Here is a 26,504-nt window from a genome sequence, read left to right on the forward strand (position 1 = left end):
GTGAGCATGGTGAGAAATGGCTAGAATTATGGTATGTTTTTTTTCCTGTTGTTTTATTAAGGTTTACTTAACAATTTTCAGTTACTTAATAATGTACAGTTCTGAGAGTTTTAATAAACGCCTTCAGTTTTGTGACTACCACTACCATCGAGTTACTGAGATCATTTGTAGTTACCCCCCCACTTCCCAGCCTTGGGCCGCAGAAGTGTTTTCTGTCCCTAGAGTTTTGCCTTTTGCAGAATGTCATCTAAATGAAATCAAGCAGTATTTGGTGGTGGTGGTTTAGTCGCTCGTTCGTGTCTGATTCTTTGCAATCCCATGGACTGTAGCCTGCCAAACTCCTCTGTCCATGGGATTTCCCAGCAAGAAAACTGGAGTGGGTTGCCATTCCCTTCTCCAGGGAATCTTCCCGACCCAGGGATTGAACCCAGTCTCCTGCATTAGCAGGTGGTCTTCTGCATTTCAGGCAGATTCTTTACCGACTGAGCCACCAGGGAAGCCGGGTATATGGTCTGGCTCCATTTTGAAAGTGGAGCCAACAGGACTCGTGACAGATGGGATAAGGGGTGTGAGAGGAAGCAGAATCAAGTGACTAGTTTCTGGCCCGTGAAACAAGAAAGCTGATGCCACTGGCTGGTGTAGGAAACCATGGGGCTGGAGGAGGCTGGGGAGTTAAGATGGCTTTCCCAGTGTAGGAAACCATGGGGCTGGAGGAGGCTGGGGAGTTAAGATGGCTTTCCCAGTTTGGGACCTCTGGTGACTGCCGCCTAGTGTCTTCAGAGCCAAGCTCTTCGGCAACACTGTCCACTAGCCTCTGGGGAACCTAGTCCTGGCACCGAGCCCCTGCCCATCTGCCCTCCTGCCTCAGCCCTCGAGCACTCTGTTCCCCATGCCCGAGTGTCCTCCCCAGGCTGCCTGGGCTCTGTGCTCTAGTTTGTCATCACTGCTCCTTGTAGAGCCTCAGCCCCCTGCTGCTTGCTCCAAGCCTCTGCTCTAAACTGGCCCTGACAGCCAATTCTCCTGTTAGCCCTCTTAGACTTTGCTTATTATCATTTGAGCTTTTAATTTTACAAACTACTACTGAGACCCTGGGGACTTGGTGCTGTTACAAGAAGGGGAAGAAAAGGGTAATTTGGTGGTCATATCCAAACTGGGGCTTCAGTGACATGGGGAAGAAGGGGTGGAAAGGGGCGTTGAGCCTGTGGGACTGGCTTTCCAAGCAGAGGGTGCTAAGAAGGCAGTGCTAAGCAGGCAGTGCCAAGCATAACTGCTTGGCTCGACTGGACCTCCCAGTGCCTATAGGGTACAGTAGTTGAAGCTAGAGCACCAGGAGGAGGATGGATTTCTCCGGAAGAGCCCCTGGAAGATTATAATCAATAGAGGGGTATGGTAAGATTCATGATGTAGAAATACCTTTGGGTGTGGGAGCATAAAAGCAAAGAAAGAAACCATTAAAAAAAAGATTAGTGTTTGGCTATATAAAAATTGAAAACTTCTATATATCTATTTCTGCTTTATTGACTATGCCAAAGCCTTTGACTCTGTGGATCAAAACAAACTGTGGAAAATTCTGAAAGAGATGGGAATAACAGACCACCTGACCTGCCTCCTGAGAAATCTGTATGCAGGTCAGGAAGCAACAGCTAGAACTGGGCATCGAACAACAGACTGGTTCCAAATAGGAAAAGGAGTACGTCAAGTTATTATTATCACCCTGCTTATTTAACTTATATGCAGAATACATCATGAGCAATGCTGGGCTGGAGGAAGCACAAGCTGGAATCAAGATTGCTAGGGGAAATATCAATAACCTCAGATATGCAGACGACACCACCCTTATGGCAGAAAGTGAAGAACTAAAGAGCCTCTTGATGAAAGTGAAAGAGGAGAGTGAAAGGTTGGCTTTAAAGCTCAACATTCAGAAAACGAAGATCATGGCATCCAGTCCCATCACTTCATGGCAAATAGATGAGGAAAAAGTGGAAACAGTGGCTGACTTTATTTTTCTGGGCTCCAAAATCACTGCAAATGGTGATTGCAGCCATGAAATTAAAAGATGCTTGCTCCTTGGAAGGAAAGTTATGACCAACCTAGACAGCATATTAAAAAGCAGAGACATTACTTTGTCAACAAAGGTCCGTCTCATCAAGGCTATGGTTTTTTCCAGTGGTCATGTATGGATGTAAGAGTTAGACTGTAAAGAAAGCTGAGCACCGAAGAATTGATGCTTTTGAACTGTGGTGTTGGAGAAGACTCTTGAGAGTCCCTCGGACAGCAAGGAGATCCAACCAGTCCATCCTAAAGGAAATCAGTCCTGAATATTCATTGGAAGGACTGATGTTGAAGCTGAAACTCCAATGCTGTGGCCACCTGATGTGAAGAACTGACTCATTGGAAAAGACCCTGATGCTGGGAAAGATTGAAGGTAGAAGGAAAAGGGGACGACAGAGGATGAGATGGTTGGATGACATTACTGACTCAATGGACATGAGTTTGGGTAAACTCCAGGAGTTGGTGATGGACATGGAGGCCTGGTGTACTGCAGTCCATGGGGTCTCAAAGAGTCGGACACGATTGAGTGACTGAACTGAACTGAACTGATACCTCAAAAAAAAAAAAAAAAAAAAAAAACTACTATCATTATGAAATAAGGTAAAAGGCTAAAAGGCAAATGAAGAAAAGGGAAAAATTTTTGCAATATTTACATACAAACTAAGCAGCTTAGTATATAACAGAGTTTACAAATCCAAAAGAAAATAATGAGCATTTGGCACATATAGGTAATTCACAAAAGACTTATAAATGAACTATAAAAAATGTTTGGCATTACTAATAAACAAACGCAAAGTGACTGATGTGAGAAACCTTTTTTTCTATACTGGATTGCTAAAAACATTTTTCACCTTCCCAACCTTTTAAAACTTTTTCCAGTTTTGAAATATAATTGACATACAGCACTATATACATTTGAGGTGTACAACATAATAATTTCACTTAAATTGTGAAGTGATTGCTACAGTAAGCTTAGTTAACATCCATCATCTCATGGATACAAATTTTTTTCCCATGTGATGAACTCTTAGGATGTCCTCTCAAAACCTGCATATACAGCACACAGCACTGTTAACCATAGTGATCATTATACATTACATCCCCAGTACTTCCTTACCTCGTAATTGGAACTTTGTACCTTTTGACCCCTTTTCTGCAATTTCCCCTCCCCATACTCCCTACCTCTGGTAAACACAAATCAGTCAATGAGATCATACAGTATTCGTCATTCTCTGACTTATTTCACTTGGCATAATGCCCTCAGGGTCCATCCATGTTATCACAAATGGCAGGATTTCTTTTCTATAGATGAGTAATAATCCATTATACTACATACAGACACACACCACAACTTTATCCATCCATCCATCAATGGACACTGAGGCTGTTTCCATGTCTTGGCTATTGTAAATATTGCTGCTATGAACCTGAGTTTTCATTTCCTTCAGATAAAACAGCTGACTCTTGAACAATATGAGGGGTTAGGGGTGCTGAACCTCTGTGAAGTAAAAAAAAAAAAAATCCACGTATAACATTATAGTTGGCCCTCTGTATTTGTGGTTCTACATTTGTGGATTCAACCAACTGTGGATCATGTAGTACTTTAGCATTTAATACTGAAAAAGAAATCCAAGTGTAAGTGGACCCCAACTGTATTCCCACAAGTGGAATTTCTGGATCATATTTTGAATTTTTTGAGAAACCTTCATAATGTTTCCATAGTGGCTGTACCAGTTGACAGTCCCACCAACAGTGCACAAGGGATCCCTTTTCTATACATACTTCAGAGCATTTGTTACCTTTTGTCTTTTTAATGCCAACCACTAGCATTACCGCGGAGAAGGCAATGGCACCCCACTCCAGTCCTCTTGCCTGGAGAATCCCATGGACGGAGGAGCCCGGTAGGCTGCAGTCCATGGGGTCACTGAGGGTCAGATGACTGAGTGACTTCACTTTCACTTTTCACTTTCACTTTTCACTTTCATGCATTGGAGAAGGAAATGGCAACCCACTCCAGTGTTCTTGCCTGGAGAATCCCAGGGATGGTGGAGCCTGATGGGCTGCCGTCTATGGGGTCACACAGAGTCAGACACGACTGAAGCGACTTAGCAGCAGCAGCAGCATCACCGACTCAATGGACATGAGTTTGCAAACTCTGGGAGATGTTGAAGGACAAGGAAGCCTGGTGTGCTGCAGTCCAGGGGGTTGCAAAGAGTCGGACACAACTTAGGGACTGAACAACAACTCTAACAGGCATGAGGTAATATCTCATTGTGGTTTCAATTTGCATTTCCCTATTGATTTATTTAGTGATGTTGAACATGTTTTCATGTACTTGTTCATGGTTTGTGTATCTTTTTTTGGAAAAATGTCTATTCGGGTCTTTTGCCCATTTTTAAACTGGATTACTTGGTTTTTTGCTACTCAGTTGTATGAGTTCTTTATATATTTTAGATGTTAACACCTTATCAGATATATGGTTTGCAAACTTTTTTCCCTTTCTGTAGGCTGTCTTTTAAATTTGTAGACAGTTTCTTTGGCCATGCAGAAGCTTTTTAGTTTGATGTAGTCTCATTTATTTTGTTGCTTGTGCTTTAGGTGTCCAACCAAAAAATCATTGCTAAGACTCATGTCAAGGAGTTTTTCTCTGATATTTTCTACAGGGAATTTTATGGATTATGATCTTACATTAAAATCTTTATAATCTATTTCAAGTTAATTCTTGTGGAGCTGTAAGATAGAAGTCTACTTTCATTCTTTTACCTGTGACTATCCAATTTTCTAGCACTGTTTATTGAAGATAATAGTCTTTTCCCTATTGTATTTTTGGCTCCCTTGCATGGGTTTACTTCTGGGCTCTCAATTCTGTTTTATTGGCCTATGTGTCTGTTTCTATGCTGCTACCATACTATTTTGATTAATATAGCTTTACAGTACAGCTTGAAAGCAAGAAGTATGATGCCTTCCCAGTTTTTCTTTCTCAAGATTGCTTTGGCTGGGTGGTGTCTTTTGTGGTTTCATATACATTTTAGGACTTTTTTTTATATTTCTGTGAAAAAAATGCCATTGGAATCTTGATAGGAATTGCATTGAATCTATAGATGGCTTTGGGTAGTACAGACATGTTAACAGTTCTTTCAATCTATTAACGTGAGTTATCTTTCCATTTATTGGTGTCTTCTTGGATTTCTTTCATCAGTGTCTTGTTGTTTTCAGTGCACAGATCTTTTACCTCCTCCCCAAGTGAGGCTATAGGTTGGGCTCCACAGTTTGCTGGGTTTTCTGGTCAGGATTACTAGATGCTCAGGACTGGTAGTACACTCAGCAGTTGGTGGGGCTATGAATTAGCTTCTCTTTCTTGGCAGGGCAGCAGAATAGGCCCCAGGGCTTGTACAGTTTGTTTTTGGAGACCTGAGTAAGGCAAGACTGTGTACTAAATTCCCTGGCCAGACAGGGCCACCAATTTTGCTTTCTGCTCAAGTGCTGTTGGATGGGCTAGGCAGCTTCCTGTGTGCTTCAGTTCCGTGGTCGGGTGGGCTGCACACTGTATTCAGCAATGAGTGGGGCTGTGAATTAGCTTCCCTTCAAATGGCACCCCACTCCAGCACTCTTGCCTGGAAAATCCCATGGACGGAGGAGCCTGATAGGCTACAGTCCACGGGGTCGCAAAGAGTCGGACACGACTGAGCGACTTAACTTTCACTTTCCCAGGCATGGCGGGAGAATCAACCTGAAGGCTGGAGAGGCGCTTTGTTTTTGTGGCCCTTATTCAAGCTGATCTGCACCCTCAGTTCCCTGGCTCAGCAGTGCCTCTGGCTCTGCTGTGCAGTCCGTCAGCTGTCTGCTGGGCTCTGCTCAAGCATTGCTGGACCAGGCAGCTTCCCAGGTGTTCTGGCCAGGCTTTCTCGTTGGGTGGGGCTGGGAGCTTCACCCAGCAATGACTGGGGGCTATAACCCAGCTCCTCATCATGAGTGGGGACAGAGGCTTCAGGGCCCAAAGTTTTGGTTTGAGGACCCACATAGGACTGACTTGGGCCCCACTGAGTTCCCAGGTCAGGCCACACCAACGACTTGCCCCTGCAGATGAAGCATGGTGGCTGGCTGGGGCTACTGCTTGGGCTCTGCAAGTAGGAACCTGGTCTGCCAAGATCACAGTGCTGGCCTCTCCCCACATCTCTATCATGATGAGATTCTCAGTAATCAAGCCCTTTAGATTCTTCTGCAATCCTCCTGGGGTAAGACCAGAGTGGGTCTCGTGAGAAAGACCTCAGGCACAACAATTCCCCTTATTTTCCCTTTTTAAGTTCTAGCCCATAAACTTTTTAGGAGCTCAGATATCCTCCAGCAGACACAACAGAGATGCCTTGCTAATCACGGAGATTCTTTGCAGATTTAAAATTCCATAATGCTACAAATATACCAAGTATTCACCTTCCATTAAAGGCACCGATAATTCTGTCAAATGACATCCAAACCCCTCAAAATCAGACAGAAAAAAATGCTGTAGTACAACAGCATTAACTTAGATTAAGCCCATTTATGAGACAAAATCAAATGCCAAAAGGACAGGGTGGCCTATTATTAAGAGTGACATAAAAAAAAAAAATCCTTGAAATTCGAGCAGGCACTTTAAAATATGTGTTTTTATTACTGTAATCTTTAGGTATATTTTTAGAGGCAGCCATTAGCCCTCCTGCTGTTAATGGATTGTCAGCATTTCCATTAGAAGCCCACTTTCAAAGAACCTACAACTTGTCACTCTAGTTTGACTCTAGCTCATAACTGAATATTCTGCCTAAGGGGATGAAATGATTTGAATCCTTAATGATAAACTGTGGAGTCACACTTCATACAAGGCAATATCCATGCAAAGCAAGTCTGGATCTTGATTTGCAAACTCTCTGATCTGTTGTTTCTGGTGCATTTTGAAGGGTGGTTCCCCTGCAAAGGAGCTGAATTGAATCTGGTCAGGAGACAGTTTGTAAGAAGCTTCCTGGGAAGAAAAGCACTTAGAACTATAACAAACAATGAAGACCATGGCATAGCATTTTCAAAGAGAAATGGTATTTATATTCAGTTTTTTGCTGTATTAAGAGGTTTTCATTTATAAAGTTTTCTCCCAAGAAAATAATCCCATTTCTAGTCCTGTCCACATGACGGTAATTTTCTGTTTCCTCTCCTACAATGTTTTCCCTTTTAAGAAGTTCTTAGTATCTGGTGAGGCAGTAAATGACTTGACAAGTGCCTTTATAGGTTTCAGGGTTTCAGATATATTCTAGCAAATCCACCAAAAAGGAAATAAAAATATTCTAGCTACATATGGTTTGGACCTCTGGTAATCAAGATGGAACTCAAGAAGAGTTCGAATCCTGAGTTCCAATCAACAAACAACAACTCGCCCTGAAACAGTGCCTGGCACATCCCTGGTGCCAGGCACTGTTAAAACGGACTTTAAAGTATGTGACAATTTAATCCTCCCAACAACCCAAGGAAGTGGCTGAGAGGTAAGTGAATTTGCCCACAGCTCTCCGGCTATGAATTGAAGCCCTGCTCGTAACTAGCTCTCCGTAACTTTCATGCTTAGAAGCTTTTCCTGTTTACTTGTGTTTTACTTGAGTATTTGTTGGCAGACAAAGGTTTCAAACTGTCTAAAAGACAAGTGGGAAATTTAATTCAGATCCACAAACTGACTTTTATATTTCTCAAAATCAAACGTCTTAATACTTAGCAATGCATAAGAATGGCTATTATAAGAAACAGAAAACAACAAGCGCTGAAGAAGATGTGGAGAAATCAGAACCCTTGTACATTGTGGAGGGAATGTAAAATGGTTCAGACACTGTGGAAAACAGTATGGCAGTTCCTCAAAACAATTAAAAGAATCTTCATATGCTTCAGCAATTCTGCTCCTGGGTGTGCACGCAAAAGACTTGAAAGTAGAGACTGAAACAGATATTTGTATAGCTAATGTTCACAGCCATAAAGCAGAAACAATTTAAATCTCCATTGATGGATAAATGGATAAACAAAATGAGGTGTGTATAAATAAATGTATATGTCCGTATATATGTGTATGCACATACTTATGATGGATTTTTTTTTTTAGCTATTATGGGGTAAAGTATGGCTCTGATGGTGTTGAAAAGAAACATTTTGTCTGTTACAAAATATTATGGAAGGTTTTTCTGGCATGGAGGATTGGAAGGCTGACCAATGATGCGTTGCTTCAGCAAACATTTACTGACAGCACACTATGTATGGTTTGAGGATTAAGCTGTTTTGTTATGAAACTATGATACAGTTTGGGATGTATTTCACTCTCAAAATCATTGCAATTTGGGTTACTCTATGGTAGGAAAATTTTCTCAGTTGCCATCATAACATGGGGTTCAATTTAATCCAAATTATTGCTGTTTAGTATTTATGATGAAAAGGTTTGTTTTACCAAAGAAGTGAACTTAAATCTACTTTGTTGAGCTAAATATATTTTGAGAGAGCTAATATCGCCAACCATCAGCATCCCAATCTATAAATTCCAAGAAATTTGGGGATGTGAGATATTAATTTTAGGCCAAGTATTTTCCTTAGATCTTTCAAAGAATACAGAGTTGACTTGCCTTGGAAATCAGGGAAGTTGAAATTCTTTTTGCACTCTGATGAAGCTTCCAACGGAGAAGGCAATGGCGCCCCACTCCAGTACTCTTGCCTGGAAAATCCCATGGACGGAGGAGCCTGGTAGGCTGCAGTCCATGGGGTCGCAAAGAGTCGGATACGACTGAGCGACTTCACTTTCACACATTGGAGAAGGAAATGGCAACCCACTCCAGTGTTCTTGCCTGGAGAATCCCAGGGACGGAGGAGCCTGGTGGGCTGCAGTCCATGGGGTCGCAAAGAGTCGGATACGACTGAGCGACTTCACTTTCATGCATTGGAGAAGGAAATGGCAACCCACTCCAGTATTCTTGCCTGGAGAAACCCAGGGACGGGGGAGCCTGATGGCTTGCCATCTGTGGGGTCGCACAGAGTGGGACACGGCTAAAGTGACTTAGCAGCAGCAGCAGCAGGAGCTTCCAAATGTTTATAACTTTGCTACTCTTATATTCCAAAAGGTACAGTAAAATGAGTTGAATGCTATTCTATATTTCTAAAATCTTTCCACTACAAAGTTTTCCACAGTAGTGTGGTTTCATCTGTTACTTAAAAAATGTTAAGGATTTGATTGGGCTTCATTTCTTATACAGGCTATTAAATCAAATATGGTAGGGTGTATTGGTTATCTGCAGTGTGTACAGATGTTTCTAGTTCCTGATTTTGAAGCTGGCAGCTCCTAGTTATGATTTTAACTTTCATTTCTGATTCTGCAAAGTATGTTACATCACAGGAAAAGAAATGCAAATCAAAACCACAATGAGATATCATGCCAAAGTGGTAAGAATGGCCACCATCAAAAAATGTACAAAGAGTACTGTTGGTAAGAATGTACTTACCATGGAGGTTCCTGAAAAACTACAGATAAAGTGTTGTTAAGAAAATAAACTATTAGTTAATTTATTGGAGGGTACAACTGAATTGGAGATTGGAGGTGAAATAAAAAGTACTGGAAACCAACTTGCCTATATCTGGTCCCTTTACCTCTCCTTAGCTCTTAGAACAGTATAGGTCCTGATAAGGAAGTCTCCCTAGCTCTCCTTCAGTTCAGTTCAGTTGCTCAGTCATGTCCGACTCTCTGTGAATCCATGGACTACAGCATGCCAGGCTTCCCTGTCCATCACCAACTCATGTCCATTGAGTTGGTGATGCCATCCAGCCATCTCATCCTCTGTCATCTCCTCCTCCTCTTGTCTTCAATTTTTCCCAACATCAAGGTCTTTTCCAAGGAGTCAGTTCTTTGCATCAGGTGGCCAAAGTATTAGAGTTTTAGCTTTAGCATCACTCCTTCCAATGAATATTCAGGCCTGATTTCCTTTAGGATTGACTGGTTTGATCTCCTTGTAGTCCAAGGGATTCTTAAGAGTCTTCTCCAACACCACAGTTCAAAAGCATCAATTCTTCAGCACTCAGCTTTCTTTATGGTCCAACTCTCACATCCACACATGACCACTGGAAAAACCATAGCTTTGACTAGACAGACTTTTGGCGGCAAAGTAATGTCTCTGCTTTTTAATATGCTGTCTAGGTTGGTCATAGCTTTTCTGCCAAGGAGCAAGTGTCTTTTAATTTCATGGCTGCAGTTACCATCTGCAGTGATTTTGGAGGCCAAGAAAATAAAGTCTGTCACTGTTTCCATTGTTTCCCCATCTATTTGCCATGAAGTGATGGGACTGGATGCCATGATCTTCGTTTTTTGAATGTTGAGTTTTAAGCCAGCTTTTTCACTCTCCTCTTTCACTTTCACCAAGAGGCTCTTTAGTTCCTCTTCGCTTTCTGCCATAAGAGTGGTATCACGTGCGTATCTGAGGTTATTGATATTTCTCCCAGCAATCTTGATTCCAGCCTGTGCTTCATCCAGCCCAGCATTTTGCATGATGTGCTCTGCATATAAGTTAAATAAGCAAGGTGATAATATACAGCCTTGACATACTCCTTTCCCAATTTGGAACCAGTCCGTTGTTCCATGTCTGGTTTCAACTGTTGCTTCTTGACCTGCATACAGATTTCTCAGGAGGCAGGTCAGGTGATCTGGTATTCCCATCTCTTGAAGAATTTTCCATAGTTTGCTGTGATCCACACAGTCAAAGGCTTTGGCGTAGTCAATAAAGCAGAGGTATATGTTTTTCTGGAACTCTCTTGCTTTTTTGATGATCCAGCAGATGTTGGCAATTTGATCTCTGGTTCCTCTGCCTTTTCTAAATCCAGCTTGAACATCTGCAAGTTACCAGTTTATGTATTGTTGAAACCTCACTTGGAGAATTTTGAACATTACTTTGCTAGCATGTTAGATGAGTGCAATTGTGCAGTAGTTTGAGCATTCTTTGGCATTGCCTTTATTTGGGATTGGAATGAAAACTGACCTTTTCCAGGCCTGTGGCCACTGCTGAGGTTTCCAAATTTGCTGACATATTGAGTGCAGCACTTTCACAGCATCATCTTTTAGGATTGAAATAGCTCAGCTGGAATTGCATCACCTCCACTAGCTTTGTTCATAGTGATGCTTCCTAAGGCTCACTTGACTTCAGACTCCAGGATATCTCGCTCTAGGTGAGTGATCACACCATCGTGGTTATCTGGGTCCTGAAGATCTTTTTTTTTTTTTTAAGATCTTTTTTGTATAGTTCTTCTGTGTATTCTTGCCACCTATTCGTAATACCTTCTGCTTCTGTTAGGTCCATACCATTTCCATCCTTTATTGAGCCTATCTTTGCATGAAATGTTCCCTTGTATCTCTAATTTTCTTGAAGAGATCTCTAGTCTTTCCCATTCTATTGTTTTCCTCTGTTTCTTTGCACTGATGACTTAGGAAGGCTTTCTTATCTCTCCTTGCTATTCTTTGGAACTCTGCATTCAGATGGGTATATAGTTCCTTTTCTCCTTTACCTTTCACTTCTCTTCTTTTCTCAGCTATTTGTAAGGCCTCCTCAGACAACCATTCTGCCTTTTTGCATTTCTTTTTCTTGGGGATGGTCTTGATCACTGCCTCCTGTACAATGTCATGAACCTCTGTCCATAGTTCTTCAGGCAATCTGTCTATCAGATCTTATCCCTTGAGTCTGTTTGTCACTTCTACGGTATAATCGTAAGGGATTTGATTTAGGTCATACCTGAATGGTCTAGTGGTTTTCCCTACTTTCTTCAGTGTAAGTCTGAATTTGGCAATAAGGAGTTCATGATTTGAGCCACAGTCAGCTCCTGGTCTTGTTTTTGCTGACTGTATAGAGCTTCTCCATCTTCGGCCACAAAGAATATAATCAATCTGATTTCAGTGTTGACCATTTGGTGATGTCCGTGTGTAGAGTCATCTTTTGTCTTGCTGGAAGAGAATGTTTTCTATGACCAGTGTGTTCTCTTGGCAAAACTCTGTTAGCCTTTGTCCTGCTTCATTTTGTATTCTAAGGCCAAACTTGTCTGCTACTCCAGATAGCTCTTAGTTTCTTACTTTTGCATTCCAGTCCCCTATGATAAAAAGGATATCTTTTTTTGGTGTTAGTTCTAGACAGTATTGTAGGTCTTCATAGAACTGTTCAACTTCTTCGGCATTAGTGGTCGGGGCATAGACCTGGGTTATGTGATATTGAATGGGTTGCCTTGGGAACAGAGATCATTCTGTCATTTTTGAGGTTGCATCCAAGTACTGCATTTGGACTCTTTGTTGATGATGAGGGCTACTCCATTTCTTCTAAGGGATTCTTCCCACAGTAGTAGATATAATGGTCACTTGAATTAAATTCACCCATTCTCATCCATTTTAGTTCACTGATTCCTAAAATGTCTACGTTCACTCTTGCCATCTCCTATTTGACCACTTCCAATTTGCTTTGATTCATGGACCTAACATTCCAAAAGGTTCCTATGCAATATTGCTCTTTACAGCATAGGATTTTACTTCCATCACCAGTCACATCCTCAACTGGGTGTTATTTTTGCTTTGGCTCTGTCTCTTCATTCTTTCTGGAGTTGTTTCTCCACTGATCTCCAGTAGCATATTAGGCACCTACCGACCTGGGGAGTTCATCTTTCAGTGTCATATCTTTTTGCCTTTACATACTGTTAATGGTGTTCTCAAGGCAAGAATACTGAAGTGGTTTGCCATTCCCTTCTCCAGTGGACCAGGTTTTGTCAGAACTCGCCACCATGACCTGTCCATCTTGGGTGGCCCTACATGTCATGGCTCATAGTTTCATTGAGTTAGACAAGGCTGTGACCCATGTGATCTGTTTGGTTAGTTTTCTGTGATTGTGCTTTTCATTCTATCTGCCCTCTGATGAATAAGGATAAGAGGCTTATGGAAGCTTCCTGATGGGAGAGACTGACTGTGGGGGAAACTGGGTCTTGTTCTTATGGGCCAGGCCATGCTCAGTAAATCTTTAATCCAGTTTTCTGTGTTTGGCTGCTGTTCCCTCCCAGTTGTTTGGCTTGAGGCCAAACTGTTGACTCATACCGCCACCAGAGATTCCTGGACACTCACAGGCAACTCTGACTCAGTCTCTCACTGGACTACAATGTCAAATTCCAGGAGGTTCTAAGTCCCTTTGATGGATCCCCAGGTTGGGAAATCTGTTGTGGGTCATCTGTTTGGCGGCTCTATGGTGGGGCTAAGGGCGACTGCCTCCAAGAGGGATTCAGCCACATGCTGGGTAACCCAGGTCTGCTGTAGTCAGAGACCCTGTCCCACAGCAGGCCACTACTGAACACTATTAAGTCTCTTTAGCTCTCCTTAGAACACTATAGGTCAGAGTAAGTAAGTCTCCTTAGCACTCCTTAGAACACTATAAGTCAGAGTAAGGAAGTCTCCTCAGCTCCCCATAGCTCTCTTTTGCTCTCTTAGCTCTCCTTAGAACACTATAAGTAAGTTTCCTTAGCTCACTATAGGTCAGAGTAAGAAAGTCTCCTTAGGTCTCCTAAACTCTCCTTAGCAAATATAGGTCAGAGAAAGTAAGTCACCTTAGCTCTCCTTAGTTCAACTTAGAACACTATAGGTCAGATTATGTAAGTCTCCTTAGCTTGCCTTAGCACTCCTCAGCTCTCCTTAGAACACTATGCTGCTGCTGCTGCTGCTAAATCGCTTCAGTCGTGTCCGACTCTGTGCGACCCCATAGACGGCAGCCACCAGGTTCCCCCGTCCCTGGGATTCTCCAGGCAAGAGTATTGGAGTGGGGTGCCACCACCTTCTCCGTTAGAACACTATAGGTCAGAGTAAATAAGTTTCCTTAGCTCTCCTTGGCTCTCCTCAGAATGCTATAGGTCTGAGTAACTAAGTCTACTCAGCTCTCCATAGATGTCCTTTGAAAACTATAGGTCAGAGTAAGTAATTCTCCCTAGCTCTACATAGCTCTCCTTAGAAAACTATGGGTCAAAGTAAGTCTCCTTAGCTCTCCTTAGAACACTGTAAGTCAGAGCAAGAAGTCTCCTTAGTTCCTCTTAGCTCCCCTTAGAACACTATAGTCAGAGTCAGTCAGTCTCCTTAGCTCTCCCTAGAACACTATAAGTCAGAGTATGTAAGTCTCCTTAGCTTGCCTTAGCACTATATAGCTCTCCTTAGCTCTCCCTAGAACACTATAGGTCAGAGTAACTAAGTCTCCTTTGCTCGCCTTAGCTCTCCATAGCTCTCCTTTGAACACGGTAAGTCAGAGTAAGTCTCCTTAGCTTTTCTTAGACCACTATACAACAGAGTAAGCAAGTCTCCTTAGCACTCCTTAGCTCTCTTAGAGCACTATAGTTCAGAGTAAGTAAGTCTCCTTAGCTCTCCCTTAGCTCACTTTCCTTGGCTCTCCTCGAGGAATCAAACCCATGACCCCTGCATTGGAAAGCAAAGCCCTCACCACTATACCACCTAGGAACTCCAAAACACTTACCTTCTGCTTCCCTCCTTACTCTCCTAAATTACCCTCACTTTACAAGGTTTAGGTTGTGTCCTTGAAAAAGTAGAGATCAACCTGAGTTCCTATAGAACAGACAAGACTTATACACACAGAGCTTTAGAGGATGACTCATGAGCGCAAAGTATGCTGAGTATGCAGATAAACCAGCGGACGTGACTTTTCCTCCTAACCTTGCACACCACTTACCGTACTGTTTTACAGTTACCTCTTGATGGATGGGTCTATTTTTCCCACTAGCAGGTATACACTAAGCTCCTACCATGAGACCACTTTCATAAACTGTAAAAAATGGTTGCTGAATAAACGTTTAAAGGTAAAATGAAATGTGGGATCCTAAGAAACCTGTGATGTTACAGAATTTTAGGACATTTGTTCCTAGAATTTTTAAAGAACTTACTCAAATATTAACCAACATGTTAAAAATATATGACCCAAGTCTATTAATGACACCATGTCCTATAACCCCTGTTACAACTCCTGTTAATACTGTTATCTTAGTTTCTATGGTTATTTATACTTTCTTCCTTTCTTCCCTCCCTCCCTTCAAAGTACTATATTCAATATTGTGTGATAAACCATAATAAAAAGTTAACATTGTAAATAAGCTATATGTCCATAAAATTAGTTATAAAAAACCCTCTTGTTTCCTGCTATGTTGATGTTATTGCTATATTACACAGCCATACAGAGAAACACTTCTGAGTCAGTTCTAATGAGGTCGATGAACCTAAAGCCTATTATATAGAGTGAAGTAATTCAGAAAGAGAAACATAAATGTGATATATTAACAGATACATATGGAATCTAGAAAGATAGTACTTATGAACCTAGTTGCATGGCAGCAATGGAGATGCAGACATAGAGAACAGACTTATGCACACAGGACAGAAAGGGAGGGTAGGATAAGTTGATAAATTTAGAGTATCACGGAAACATAAACATATGTTTATGTTTATAAACATATGTAATGTTTATGTATGTGATATGTAATGTGAATATGTGATGTGACTGAGACTATGTTATATGACACATGAAGCTCAAACTGGTGCTCTTGACAACCTAGAGGGGTGGGAAGGAGGTTCTAGAGGGAGGGGGCATATGTTTACCTGTGGCTGAAACCAACATAATATTGTAAACAAATGAATGCCTACCTGGTTTTTCATTTTTAAAAAACTGCAAGTTGTTTCCTCAGAGCCCGAAAATTAGTTGTGAAAAATGTTAACTATTAAAGTATACACTAGATTAATGAGAAATTTCAAACTTGTTACAGAGACCATGGAATCCCAGATAATTTGATCTGAGCTGAAACCCAGGGAAAATGAAAAGGAACTGGACTCTTGGCTCCTCTGCTCTTGCAAGCTCTCTCTAGAAGTTGTCGAAGGCTCAAGTCGACCCTTGTAAGCCCTCCACCCTCTCTCAGCCTCAGCCAACAAGACAAGGTGGGCCTATGACCACAGCCTCTATAATTACTTAGAGGCTGCTAGGCTTTTAGCAAAGCATCTCTTCTAACTTCTCAGGTGTTGTTCTTTTAATTGTTTTACTTTTAGATAATCTTATGAACCACCTCCAGTGAGCAAAGAGGCAACAGGGACAACCCATCAATAAAATAATTCAGCCAAAATCAATTTTGTTAGAGACTTCTCATGTTATACTAGGATATCTAGGCTAATAAAAATTAGGGAAATCAAATGGAATCATTCCGTTTGGTTCTAAAGGGAAAGCTACTTTAAAACTATCTCTTTCAGATTGGAAGCATGCTCTCAGATTGGAAGCATTAGTATTGTTAAAATGACCAGACTCAAAACAATCTACAGATTTAATGTAATCCCTATCATATTACCCATGACATTTTTTATAGAATACTCTTAAAATTTATGTGGAACAACAAAAGACCTAGAATTCACAAAGCAGCCCTACAGAAAAAGAACAAAGCAGCATGCAGCACCCTCCCAGACTGCAAACAATACTACAAAGCTACAGTAATCAAAACAGAGTGATATTGGCACAAAAACAGACATACGGATCAATGGAAAGCTCAGAAATAAACCTGCATACATACAATCGATAGTGTATCCTTGCCTCCTTTGTTGAAAATCAGTGTGGAAAAGATAGTCTCTTTAGCAGTGTTGAAATGTTGGAAAACTGCATGCAAACCAATGAAGTTGGAACAAACACACCCTCTCACCATACACAAAAATAAACTCAAATGGGTTATAGACTTAAACATAAGGCATGACACCTTAGAACTCCTAGAAGAGATCATACCAATGTTTTCCTAGGTCAGTTTCCCAAAAATGCAACCTCTCACCATACACAAAAATAAACTCAAAATGGGTTATAGACTTAAACATAAGGCACGACACCTTAGAACCCCTAGAAGAGGTCATGAGCCAAATATTCTGACAGAAATCATACCAATGTTTTCCTAGGTCAGTTTCCCAAGGCAATAGAAATACACAAATGAGACCTAATCAAATTTATAAGCTTTTGCACAACACAGAAACTGTAAAATGAAAAGACAACCTACAGAATAAGAGAAAATATTTGCAAATGATGAGACCAACAAGGGCTTATTTTCCAAAATATGCAAATAGCTAATACAATCTTAGTAACAAAAAAAAATTCAATTCAAAAATGGGAAGAAGACTTAAATAGACATTCCTCCATAAAGGACATACAGATGGTCAAGAGGCAATCACTAATTATTAGAGAAATGCAAATCAAAGCTACAATAAGGTAGCATTTCCCATCAGTCAGAATGGCCATCACTAAAAAGTCTACAAATAACAAACATTGAAGGTGTGGAGAAAAAGGAACCCTCTTACACTGTTGCTGGGAATTTAAGTTGGTGCAGCCACTGTGGAAAACAGTTTGGAGTTTCCTCAGAAAACTAACACTTACCATACATGGTCCAGCAATCCCATTCCTGGGCATATATCCAGACAAAACTATAATTCAAAAAGACAGATGAACCCCCGTGTTCCTAGCAGCACTATTCACAATCGCTAAGTCATGACAACAACCTAAATGTCCATCAAAATAAGAGTGGATAAAGAAGGCATGGTATATATATGTGTATACACACACACACACACACAATAAAATACTACTCAGCCATAAACAAAAATGAAATAACACCATTTTCAGCAACATGGATGGACTTAGCACTTATACTAAGTGAAGTCAGAAAGACAAATACCATATGATATACTTATATGTGGAATCTAAAATATGACACAAATGAAGCTATCCATGAAACAGAGTCACAGACAGAGAGAATAGATTGGTGATTTCCAAGGGAGGAGGGGGTTGGGGGAGGGATAGAGTGGGAGGTTGGGGTTAGCTGATGTAAGCTTTTAGGCATAAAATGGATAAACATGTTCTACTGTATATAGCACAGAGAACAATACCCCTTATCCTAAGATAAACCATAATGAAAAAGTATAAAAAATGTGTGTGTGTGTGTGTGTATAACTGAATTACTTTGCTGTACTGCAGAAATCAACACAACACTGTAAATCAACTATACATCAATTTTTTAAAACAAAGTCTTCCATAGAACCCTCTTTATTAACTCTGCTGATAATACTGGTTATTTACTTCAGAAGTACACACACAATAGAAATACCAGTGGAATCTCCACACTGTTCTCCATAGTGGTTGTACTAGTTTGCATTCCCACCAACAGTGTAAGAGGGTTCCCTTTTCTCCGCACCCTCTCCAGCATGTATTGCTTGTAGACTTTTTGATAGCAGCCATTCTGACCACTGTGAGATGGTACCTCATCATGGTTTTGATTTGTATTTCTCTGATAATGAGTGATGTTGAGCATCTTTTCATGTGTTTGTTAGCCATCTGTATGTCTTCTTGGGAGAAATGTCTGTTTAGTTCTTTGGCCCACTTTTTGATTGGGTCATTTATTTTTCTGGAATTGAGCTGCATGAGCTGTTTGTGTATTTTTGAGATTAATTGTCAGTTGCTTCGTTTGCTATTATTTTCTCCCATTCTGAAGGCTATCTTTTCATATTGCTTATAGTTTCCTTCATTGTGCAAAAGCTTTTAAGGTTAATTAGGTCCCATTTGTTTATTTTTGCTTTTATTTCCATTACTCTGGGAGGTGGGTCATAAAGGATCCTGCTGTGATTTATGTCAGAGAGTGTTTTGCCTATGTTTTCCTTTAGGAGTTTTATAGTTTCTGGTCTTACATTTAGATCTTTACTCCATTTTTTTAGATCTTAATTGAAAGAGACACATGTACCCCAGTGTTCATGACAGCACTATTTACAATAGCTAGGACATGGAAGCAACCTAGATGTCCATCGGCAGATGAATGGATAAGAAAGCTGTGGTACATATACACAATGGAATATTACTCAGCTATTAAAAAGAACACATTTGAATCAGTTCTAATGAGGTGGATGAAACTGGAGCCACCTCATTAGAGAGTGAAGTAAGTCAGAAAAAAACTACCAATACAGTATATTAATGCATATATATGGAATTTTGAAAGATGGTAACGATGACCCTATATGTGAGAAAGCAAAAAAGACACAGATATAAAGAACAGACTTTTGGACTCTGTCGGAGAAGGCGAGGGTGGGATGATTTGAGAGAATAGCATTGAAACATGTATATTACCATATATGAAATAGATCACCAGTCCAAGTTCAATGCATGAAACAGGGCACTCAAAGCCAGTGCATTGGGACAACCCTGAGGGATGGATGGGGAGGGAGGTGGGAGGGGGGTTCAGGATGGGGGACACATGTACACCCATGGCTGATTCATGTCAATGTATGGCAAAAACCTACAATATTGTAAAGTAATTACCCTCCAATTAAAATAAATTAATTAATTTTAAAAATAATAAAAATAGAAATGGAGGGAAAAAAAAGAAATACCGGTGGAGTACAAAGTGGTTTCCAGAATTTTCTTTTCTCTGTCTGAAATTTTCACTCAGAATTCTATATAGAATTTAGGCAAGAGATCCTGTGTGCATTTTCTGTCTCAGTTTTAAGATTCAAATCATGGCCTCCATCCCCTAAGACTTTTATGCCTTATCCCAGCACATATATATCATGGAAAAAATGGGCAAATCAGGGCGTGATGAGTACAAAGTTTCACCTCTTCTCTCTTTTCCAACCAATGAAAGAGGAGTTCCTGATCACAAAAAGTGATCAAGGCAGCTACATTTCTTTTGCATCCTCTTCCTCTGGTTGATCCAAGAGGCACTGGCCTTGTTTTATAACACAAGATCCATGATGCCACTGACCTACTTCACCCTTACCCATAAGCTATGCATCTGCCAACTGGGAGATTGGGATGAGCTATGAAACCAACCTTTGCAGTAATAGACATTCAGTGACTACCAAATGACTTCAAACAAGAAATAGAAATAGAGAACAGAGTTGGCTTTGCGCACTCCTGGGTGCCATATAGAAAGGAAAAGTGGAAACTAAATAAAGAAGTGCATCGACTTGAAGTCATTTGGGCTAGTGCCCAAAGTGGAGGTCACATATTGGACTGATAAAGGACGCCCTTGAGTAGTTCCTTGGAAAGGAAGATAAACTGAAAACACCCATTATTGTAGGAAGAAGTGAAATAATATACATACCCATGCTCCATCAGGCCCAAACAGTTCTAGGAAGTTACCAATGAATTCCCTCGATTTCTCTTCCCACTTCTGAATTAGATCATGACTCTTTTCTTCCACTCTGTTCACAAATTCCTTTGATCTTTCTTCCACGTTTTTGACCTTCTCCTTCATCTTGTCTACCTGGTTTTGGAACCGGTACTTCTTCTCCTGGTCAAAAATTAAAGGAGAAAGAAAGGGATTTACCCAAAAGGGCTGGGGAGAGATTAGTCATTCACGGATGGTCAGATTTTATTTCAACTTGTGCAGGTTCTTAACCTGAAGAGTCAGGATGCTAGTTTCCAAGGGCTGGATTGATGGGAAGGCCCATCTCTTGTAAGAAAAGTCACTTCTGCTTAGTCGACTTGAATGGGTACAGCAAAGTACAAGTGGCTGTAATGTTCTCTTCCTTGTAAATAGAGTTGAATTCACTTATACAAGAGAAGAACCAAAAGTATCCATTTGCTGTTTATTTTGGATAGATACTAGGTGAATGCATCCCCTCAGTTCTCCTGATACTTAGACAAAACTATGAACTGTACACAGAATGGCCAGTCAGAAGCAGCCCGAGTTCTCTATTTTACTGAGACATTGTTAAAACCAATATTGGTTGAAATAAGTGAGCCACTGTCTGGGCCTTAGCACCCATGTATTACACTGAAATTGTCACTGTCATGATATTTCCCATTAAGCTAATGGAACCACATCAGTTTCCTTGGTAATGAAGAAAATTTTTGTTCTGATAGCTTCTCTGGACTGGGACTTCGTTCATAGCCTTGATACAGCATTGCTATACCTCTGTGCCTAGAAGGCATCAGATGCTGGGCAGCTCACCTACCATCTCTAAACCTCAGTTTTCTCATCTGTAAAATAGGGATAATTACTGTCCCTACCCTACAGGGTTGCTGTAACAGTTAGATCAGATAATGCATGTAAAGTACTTGGCACAATGCCTGGCATTTAGTAGACGCTCAGTGTGTGTTGGCTGTTTGATTACTTGTAAGCAACAGAAGCATTTAATCATGTTATCTGGTGAAAGTGGAATCAAAACTATGAAGACAACATGAAACAAAGGCTCTTTTCCTCCATGAAACCATAATACATTTCCTCCTGAAGGGGTAATAAGATTTCTCACCTTTCTTCACTATATGGAATTGAAGTCCATTTCGTATTTCAGAATCTTTGGAGCCACATACAGTATTACAAACCTGGGTCCAGAGTCCCTGATCTAGACTTCACAAACATCGTTGCAGCCTCAGGGCGAGGAGTGAGCCATCCGTGCTGCCAGCCAGCTGTATATAATACACGGCGACTCTCCACTGCTCTCAGGAGCTGCTCGGAGCACCAGACTGGGCTCTGGACCAGGGGGCACAAGGCGGGGAGGCTGCTACTGCTTCTGCCTCTACTTTGCTTGAGGCACTTGAGCCAGGTCCCTCCGAACTCAACTTTCCTCATTTTTCTATTGACAAATTCAGGGACTTGGGCTGGTGACTGACCCTCGTCAGGTTCCTGCCACTTGAGGTTCTGTGATTCATCTACACACTCATCCAACAGGTAATGCACTCTCTGTGCCACAGCGCAGCTTGTGGTCCCAGAAAGGCAACGGGCACATCCACACGGACTACACGGTTCCCTGAGCTAAGTGGCTTATCACAGGCCATTGAAAGAGCGAGAGCAATAACTTTCAGAACTGGCTCGGCATGCCTGGATGGGTGACTGAATTCAATTTAAAAGAACAGGCAGTTTAATTTATTGAAATAACCAGGGCTTTATGCTCTGTAAGATACCAACTAATCACTTTGACTGAATTCTTCTCAGCCACTTGTTCTGTTTGCCACTTGAACCTGACATTTTCCATTTTGTTGCCCAGTCTGTACGAAGCCACAGAGCCCGGACTCCCAACACTCCCTGCCTCCTGAGGACAACTGATCATCGCTGACTTACGATTACTGAATGAACCCTGCCTTATTCAGAGGCACCAATGATTGGTTTGTGTAAGCTGCTGGATAACTGTGGCTGCACATAATTGTAAACATCTAGTTTTGTAGAAAAATCACCGTTTCTATTTTGGGGTGTGTGTGTGGAAATTCTGTATGTGTGGAGAGCTCTTATTTTGTTCACCTCGATCAGCTCCTTGGAGTTCAGGCAAACATGGTCATCTAAACTCACTAGCATCACCTCTAGCAACTGGGCTGCCCTCTTGGCTTTTTAACAGCTTGTTTTGCTTGTTTAAAGATTGTTTTAACAGTTGCTCTATTATTAAACTAACAGCAGCTCTGTGAGAACAATACAGCAGAAATACAAAAGGAAGCCAAAGACTTTGGGCTTTTTTAAAGTGGCTGTAATTTCTCTGGACAAAAAAAAAAAGCAGCTGTTAAAGTTTCTAATAAGTATCTATAAGGCCTTAATAAAATGAAAATGTAAACCGTTAAAACAAGAAAGCATTTTCTCTGGGTTTAGCTTTTTAGTGCCTCTGTGCTCCTTCCTTCCCTTGGAGCAGAAGACAACTCTTGCCTTTCATGAGGGCAGATCTCTCAGAAACCCTTCACCCAAGTCTGAGAACTCTAAATGGCGAGGTTGGGGTGTGGAAAGGGAGGTGAGGCAGCTCCTTCAAAAAACGTGATGTTCACTCACTACCCGTATGCCTTGGTCAAATTATGTTACCCATTTGGACATTGGTTTCTCCCTCTATAAAATGGGGATAATAATACATCGTTGGGCTGTTATGTGGACTGAATGAGACAATAAATGTCAAACATCAAGAATATGGAGTGGTGTAAAGTAAGTGATTTGTAAACAGTGCCAGCAGTAGCGTGACGCGCTGGTCCTCAGAGGTGTGGGGTGGCACACTTACATTGATAAAGCTGACATTCAGTTCCTTGGCTGTGTACCCTCTCTGGAGGTTGCGTCTGGCATAAACATCATAGTCACGGACAATCCTGGTGATGATGTCTGACGTTGAGATGCCTTCTGTTCTCTGTGTTGGAACAAACATCCCTGTTCAAATAGAAAAGACAGGATGAAGAAAAAACAACTAAGATGATCTCAGGTGACCCATTTTCTTGAATGACTTTCCTGTCCAGGACAAAGTGGCAGCTCCTAGGTCAAGGTGGCTTTCACATCTGGCCCCAGCCGACTCTGCCAGGCTCAATTCCAGGCACTCCCTACCTGCCACAGACACTGCGTGTTTGTCATACTGGACCTGTTCCCTGGATGCACCAGGCACTCACCTGGCTCTCAGCATTTGCTCATTTCAAGCCCTTCTTTCCTGCCCCGGAAACCCCTTCCCTGCCCACAGCAGCTGCAGAGTACCTCCTCATCGTACAGGGTCCAGTCTTAAGGCTATGCCTCTGGGAAGTATTTCCTGATGTCACCAGGCAGAATCCACAGCCATTAAAATATAAACTTGACTGCTATTAACAAAAGCATTTTCAATATCCATTTCCTTGTGGAAAGGGAGCACTCTGAAAGCACAGACTGTGTCTTGATCATCTTTATGTGTCCAGCACCCAGTTCAGTGCCCCAGTGTCTAGCACATGGAAAGTTCTCAATACATGCAAATTAAATGAGTAAGTGAATGGAGCATAGCAGTCGAGTCAAAGAATTTGTGAGATCACAGCAACTCCCCTTCTTCCCCAGGGAGTTCTGCATCATGTTATAGCAAAGGAAAAGAAGAAGGATGCGGTATTTTTATTGTCTCTGATCTAAAGACATGCCCAGGGGGTGCTCGATGAGAGCACCTTCTAAGAGCAATCTACTCTCAATGGTGGTTTCACCACACGAAGGCCTTTTCATCTGTACTCTACTGGGACTGAGAAGAAAACAAACAAGCACAGAGGGTGCCAAGTTCTCATGGAACTTCCTTAAAGTCCTCAAAGATATATTTGAGTGCACCAATACAAGGCCGTAAAGAAGTCCCAAGTGTTATCAAAGACAAGAACCTGGTGAAATAAATATGACATAAATGGAAAGATATATCATGTTCTTGGATAGGAAGAACCTATACTGTCAAAATGCCTATACTATCCAACAAACTCTACAGATTCAATACAATCCCTATCAAAGTACAAATGGCATTTTTCATAGAACTGCAACAGAAATTTTAAATTTGGATGGAGACACAAAAGACTCCAAATTCTCAAAGCAATCTTGAAAAAGAAAAATGGAGCTGGAGGAATCAAGCTTCCTGACTTCAGACTATACTAGAAAGCTACAGTCATCAAAACAGGATAGTACTGTCACAAAAGCAGATATATAGATCAATGGAACAGGATAGAAAACTCAGAAATAAACCCACACACCTGTGGTCAATTACTCTATCACAAAGAGGGTAGACTGTACAATGGAGAAAAGACATCCTTGTCAATAAATGGTGCTGGGAAAACTGGACACCTACATGTACCTACATGTAAAAAAATGAAATTAGAACATTCCTTAACACCATGCAAAAATATAAACTCGAAATGGATTAAAATTCCACATCCTGCAAAGCAACTAAGCCTGTGAGCCACAACTGCTGAGCCCATGCCCTAGAGCCCATGCTCTCCAACAGGAGAAGCCGCGGCAGTGAGAAGACTGCACAGCACAACCCGAGAGGAGCCCTGCTCGCCACAACTAGAGAAAGCTTGCACGCAGCAACAAGGCCCCGTGCAGCCAAACCAAAATTTAAAAATATTTTTTTAAATGGGCAGAAGATCTAAATAGAGATTTCTCCAAAGACAAACAGACGGCCAAGAGGCACATGAAAAGATGCTCAACATCGCTAATTATTAGAAAAATGCAAATCAAAACTACAACGAGATATCACCTCAGAATGCCCATCATCAAAAAATCTAAAAAAAAAATCTACAAACAGTAAATGCTGGAGTCGGTGTGGAGAAAAGGGGACTGTCCTACACTGTGGATGGGAATGTAAATCGACACAGCCACTATAGAAAGCAGTGTGAAGGCCCCTTAAACAACTAAAACTAGACCTACCACATGACCCAGCAGTCCCACTCCTGGGCATCTATCCAGAGAAAACCATGGTTAGAAAAGACACATGCACCCTAATGTTCACTGAAGCACTATTTACAATAGCCAAGAGATGGAAGCAGCCTAAATGTCCATCAACAGAGAAATGGATAAAGAAGATGTGGTACATATATACAACAGAATATTACTCAGTCATAAAAAGAACAAAATAATGGCATTTGCAGCAACATGAATGGACCTAGAGATTGTCATAATGAGTGAAGTAAGTCAAACAGAAAGACAAATATCACATGATAACACTTATATGTAGAATCTAAAAAAAAAATGTTGTGTGCAGATGAACTCATTGATAAAACAGAAGGAGAGTCACAGATGTAGAAAACAAACTTGTGGTTACCAGGGGATGGAGGGAAGGAATAAATTGAGAGAGTGGGATTGACATATACACCCTACTGTATATAAAATACATAACTAAAAACCTGCTGTGTAGCATAGGGAACTGTATTCAATACTCTGGAATGGCCCATATGGGAAAATAGTCTTAAAAAGAGCAGAAATATGTCCACATATAACTGATTCACTTTGCTGTGCACCTGAAATTAACACAACGTGGTTAATCAACTACACTCCAATATAAAATAAATTAAAAAATAATTTAAAAAGACAAGATTCTGGTTTATGCTTGTACTTCTGTTGTTGACTGAAATCACGTGCTGGCAATTGAAATCTATCTAATATGATGGTGGTCACACTCAGTCAGAGATATCAGGCCTGACACAGCATGATGGACAGAGCTTAGGGACAAGAGTGCTGGGTCCTGTTTCTAGACTTGAGCAAGTCACTCAAGCCTCAGGAGGCAAGGACTAACCTCAGCCTCCAGAGGTGAGAAATGCGCTGGCTGTGCAAGATGACCTTGGCCTCATCCGTGCCACCTCCCTCTCCCTTAGTCCTTATGTCCAATCAATGTATTTCCACTCACCAACCTACTTCCCAAGTGTCTCCCTGGTTCACCTGCTTCTCTCCATTCTCCATTTAAACCAACCTAACCCCATTTTGTTCAAAGATTACAGCAAGAGCCTTAAAACCAGCCTCCATGGATATCACTTTTCTATCCCCTCAAATCCACTCTCCCACAGCCAGAGCTGCAGAACAGTCTTTCAAAATCCTGCTCAACATCCTCATTGGCTTTGAATTTAGATTCAAACACTGTCCTTTGTACTTAGATTCGAATCCTCAACTCTGCATCAGCTTGCCTTCTCTCTTCCCTGTGCTTCTCTCCAGTCTCCTCTCAGACCTTCTTTCCCCCTTCA

At 41.3% G+C, this 26,504-nt stretch overlaps 2 protein-coding genes across 16 annotated transcripts in view; one reads left to right on the top strand and one right to left on the bottom strand.

Annotated features, from left to right (window-relative positions):
* Positions 1–16,653, top strand: part of PDK3 (pyruvate dehydrogenase kinase 3) — a 123,015-nt gene extending 106,362 nt beyond the window's left edge. Inside the window, exon 12 of the mRNA XM_086389378.1 lies at positions 15,859–16,653. Coding sequence (XP_086245504.1) covers positions 15,859–15,889 — 31 coding nt within the window. The 3' untranslated portion in view covers positions 15,890–16,653. The remainder of the gene's footprint in view (positions 1–15,858) is intronic.
* The window catches only part of PCYT1B (phosphate cytidylyltransferase 1B, choline), a 147,252-nt gene that overhangs the window by 4,650 nt on the left and 116,098 nt on the right, over positions 1–26,504 (bottom strand). For 14 of the 15 annotated variants that reach the window (XM_086389363.1, XM_086389370.1, XM_086389366.1 and 11 more), the window contains 2 exons: positions 23,075–23,217; positions 20,203–20,391 (listed from right to left, as the gene is read on the bottom strand). In XM_086389363.1, the coding sequence (XP_086245489.1) occupies positions 20,203–20,391; positions 23,075–23,217 (332 nt within the window). Of the gene's footprint in view, positions 1–6,144; positions 6,283–20,202; positions 20,392–23,074; positions 23,218–26,504 lie in introns of those variants that run through there. The other variant, XM_086389365.1, reaches the window with a different exon arrangement.

Source organism: Bos grunniens, chromosome X (assembly GCF_055505025.1).
Source record: "Bos grunniens cultivar Pamir isolate PY7600 chromosome X, Bosgru_T2T1.0, whole genome shotgun sequence".
In the NCBI taxonomy this organism is placed as follows: Eukaryota; Metazoa; Chordata; class Mammalia; order Artiodactyla; family Bovidae; genus Bos; species Bos grunniens.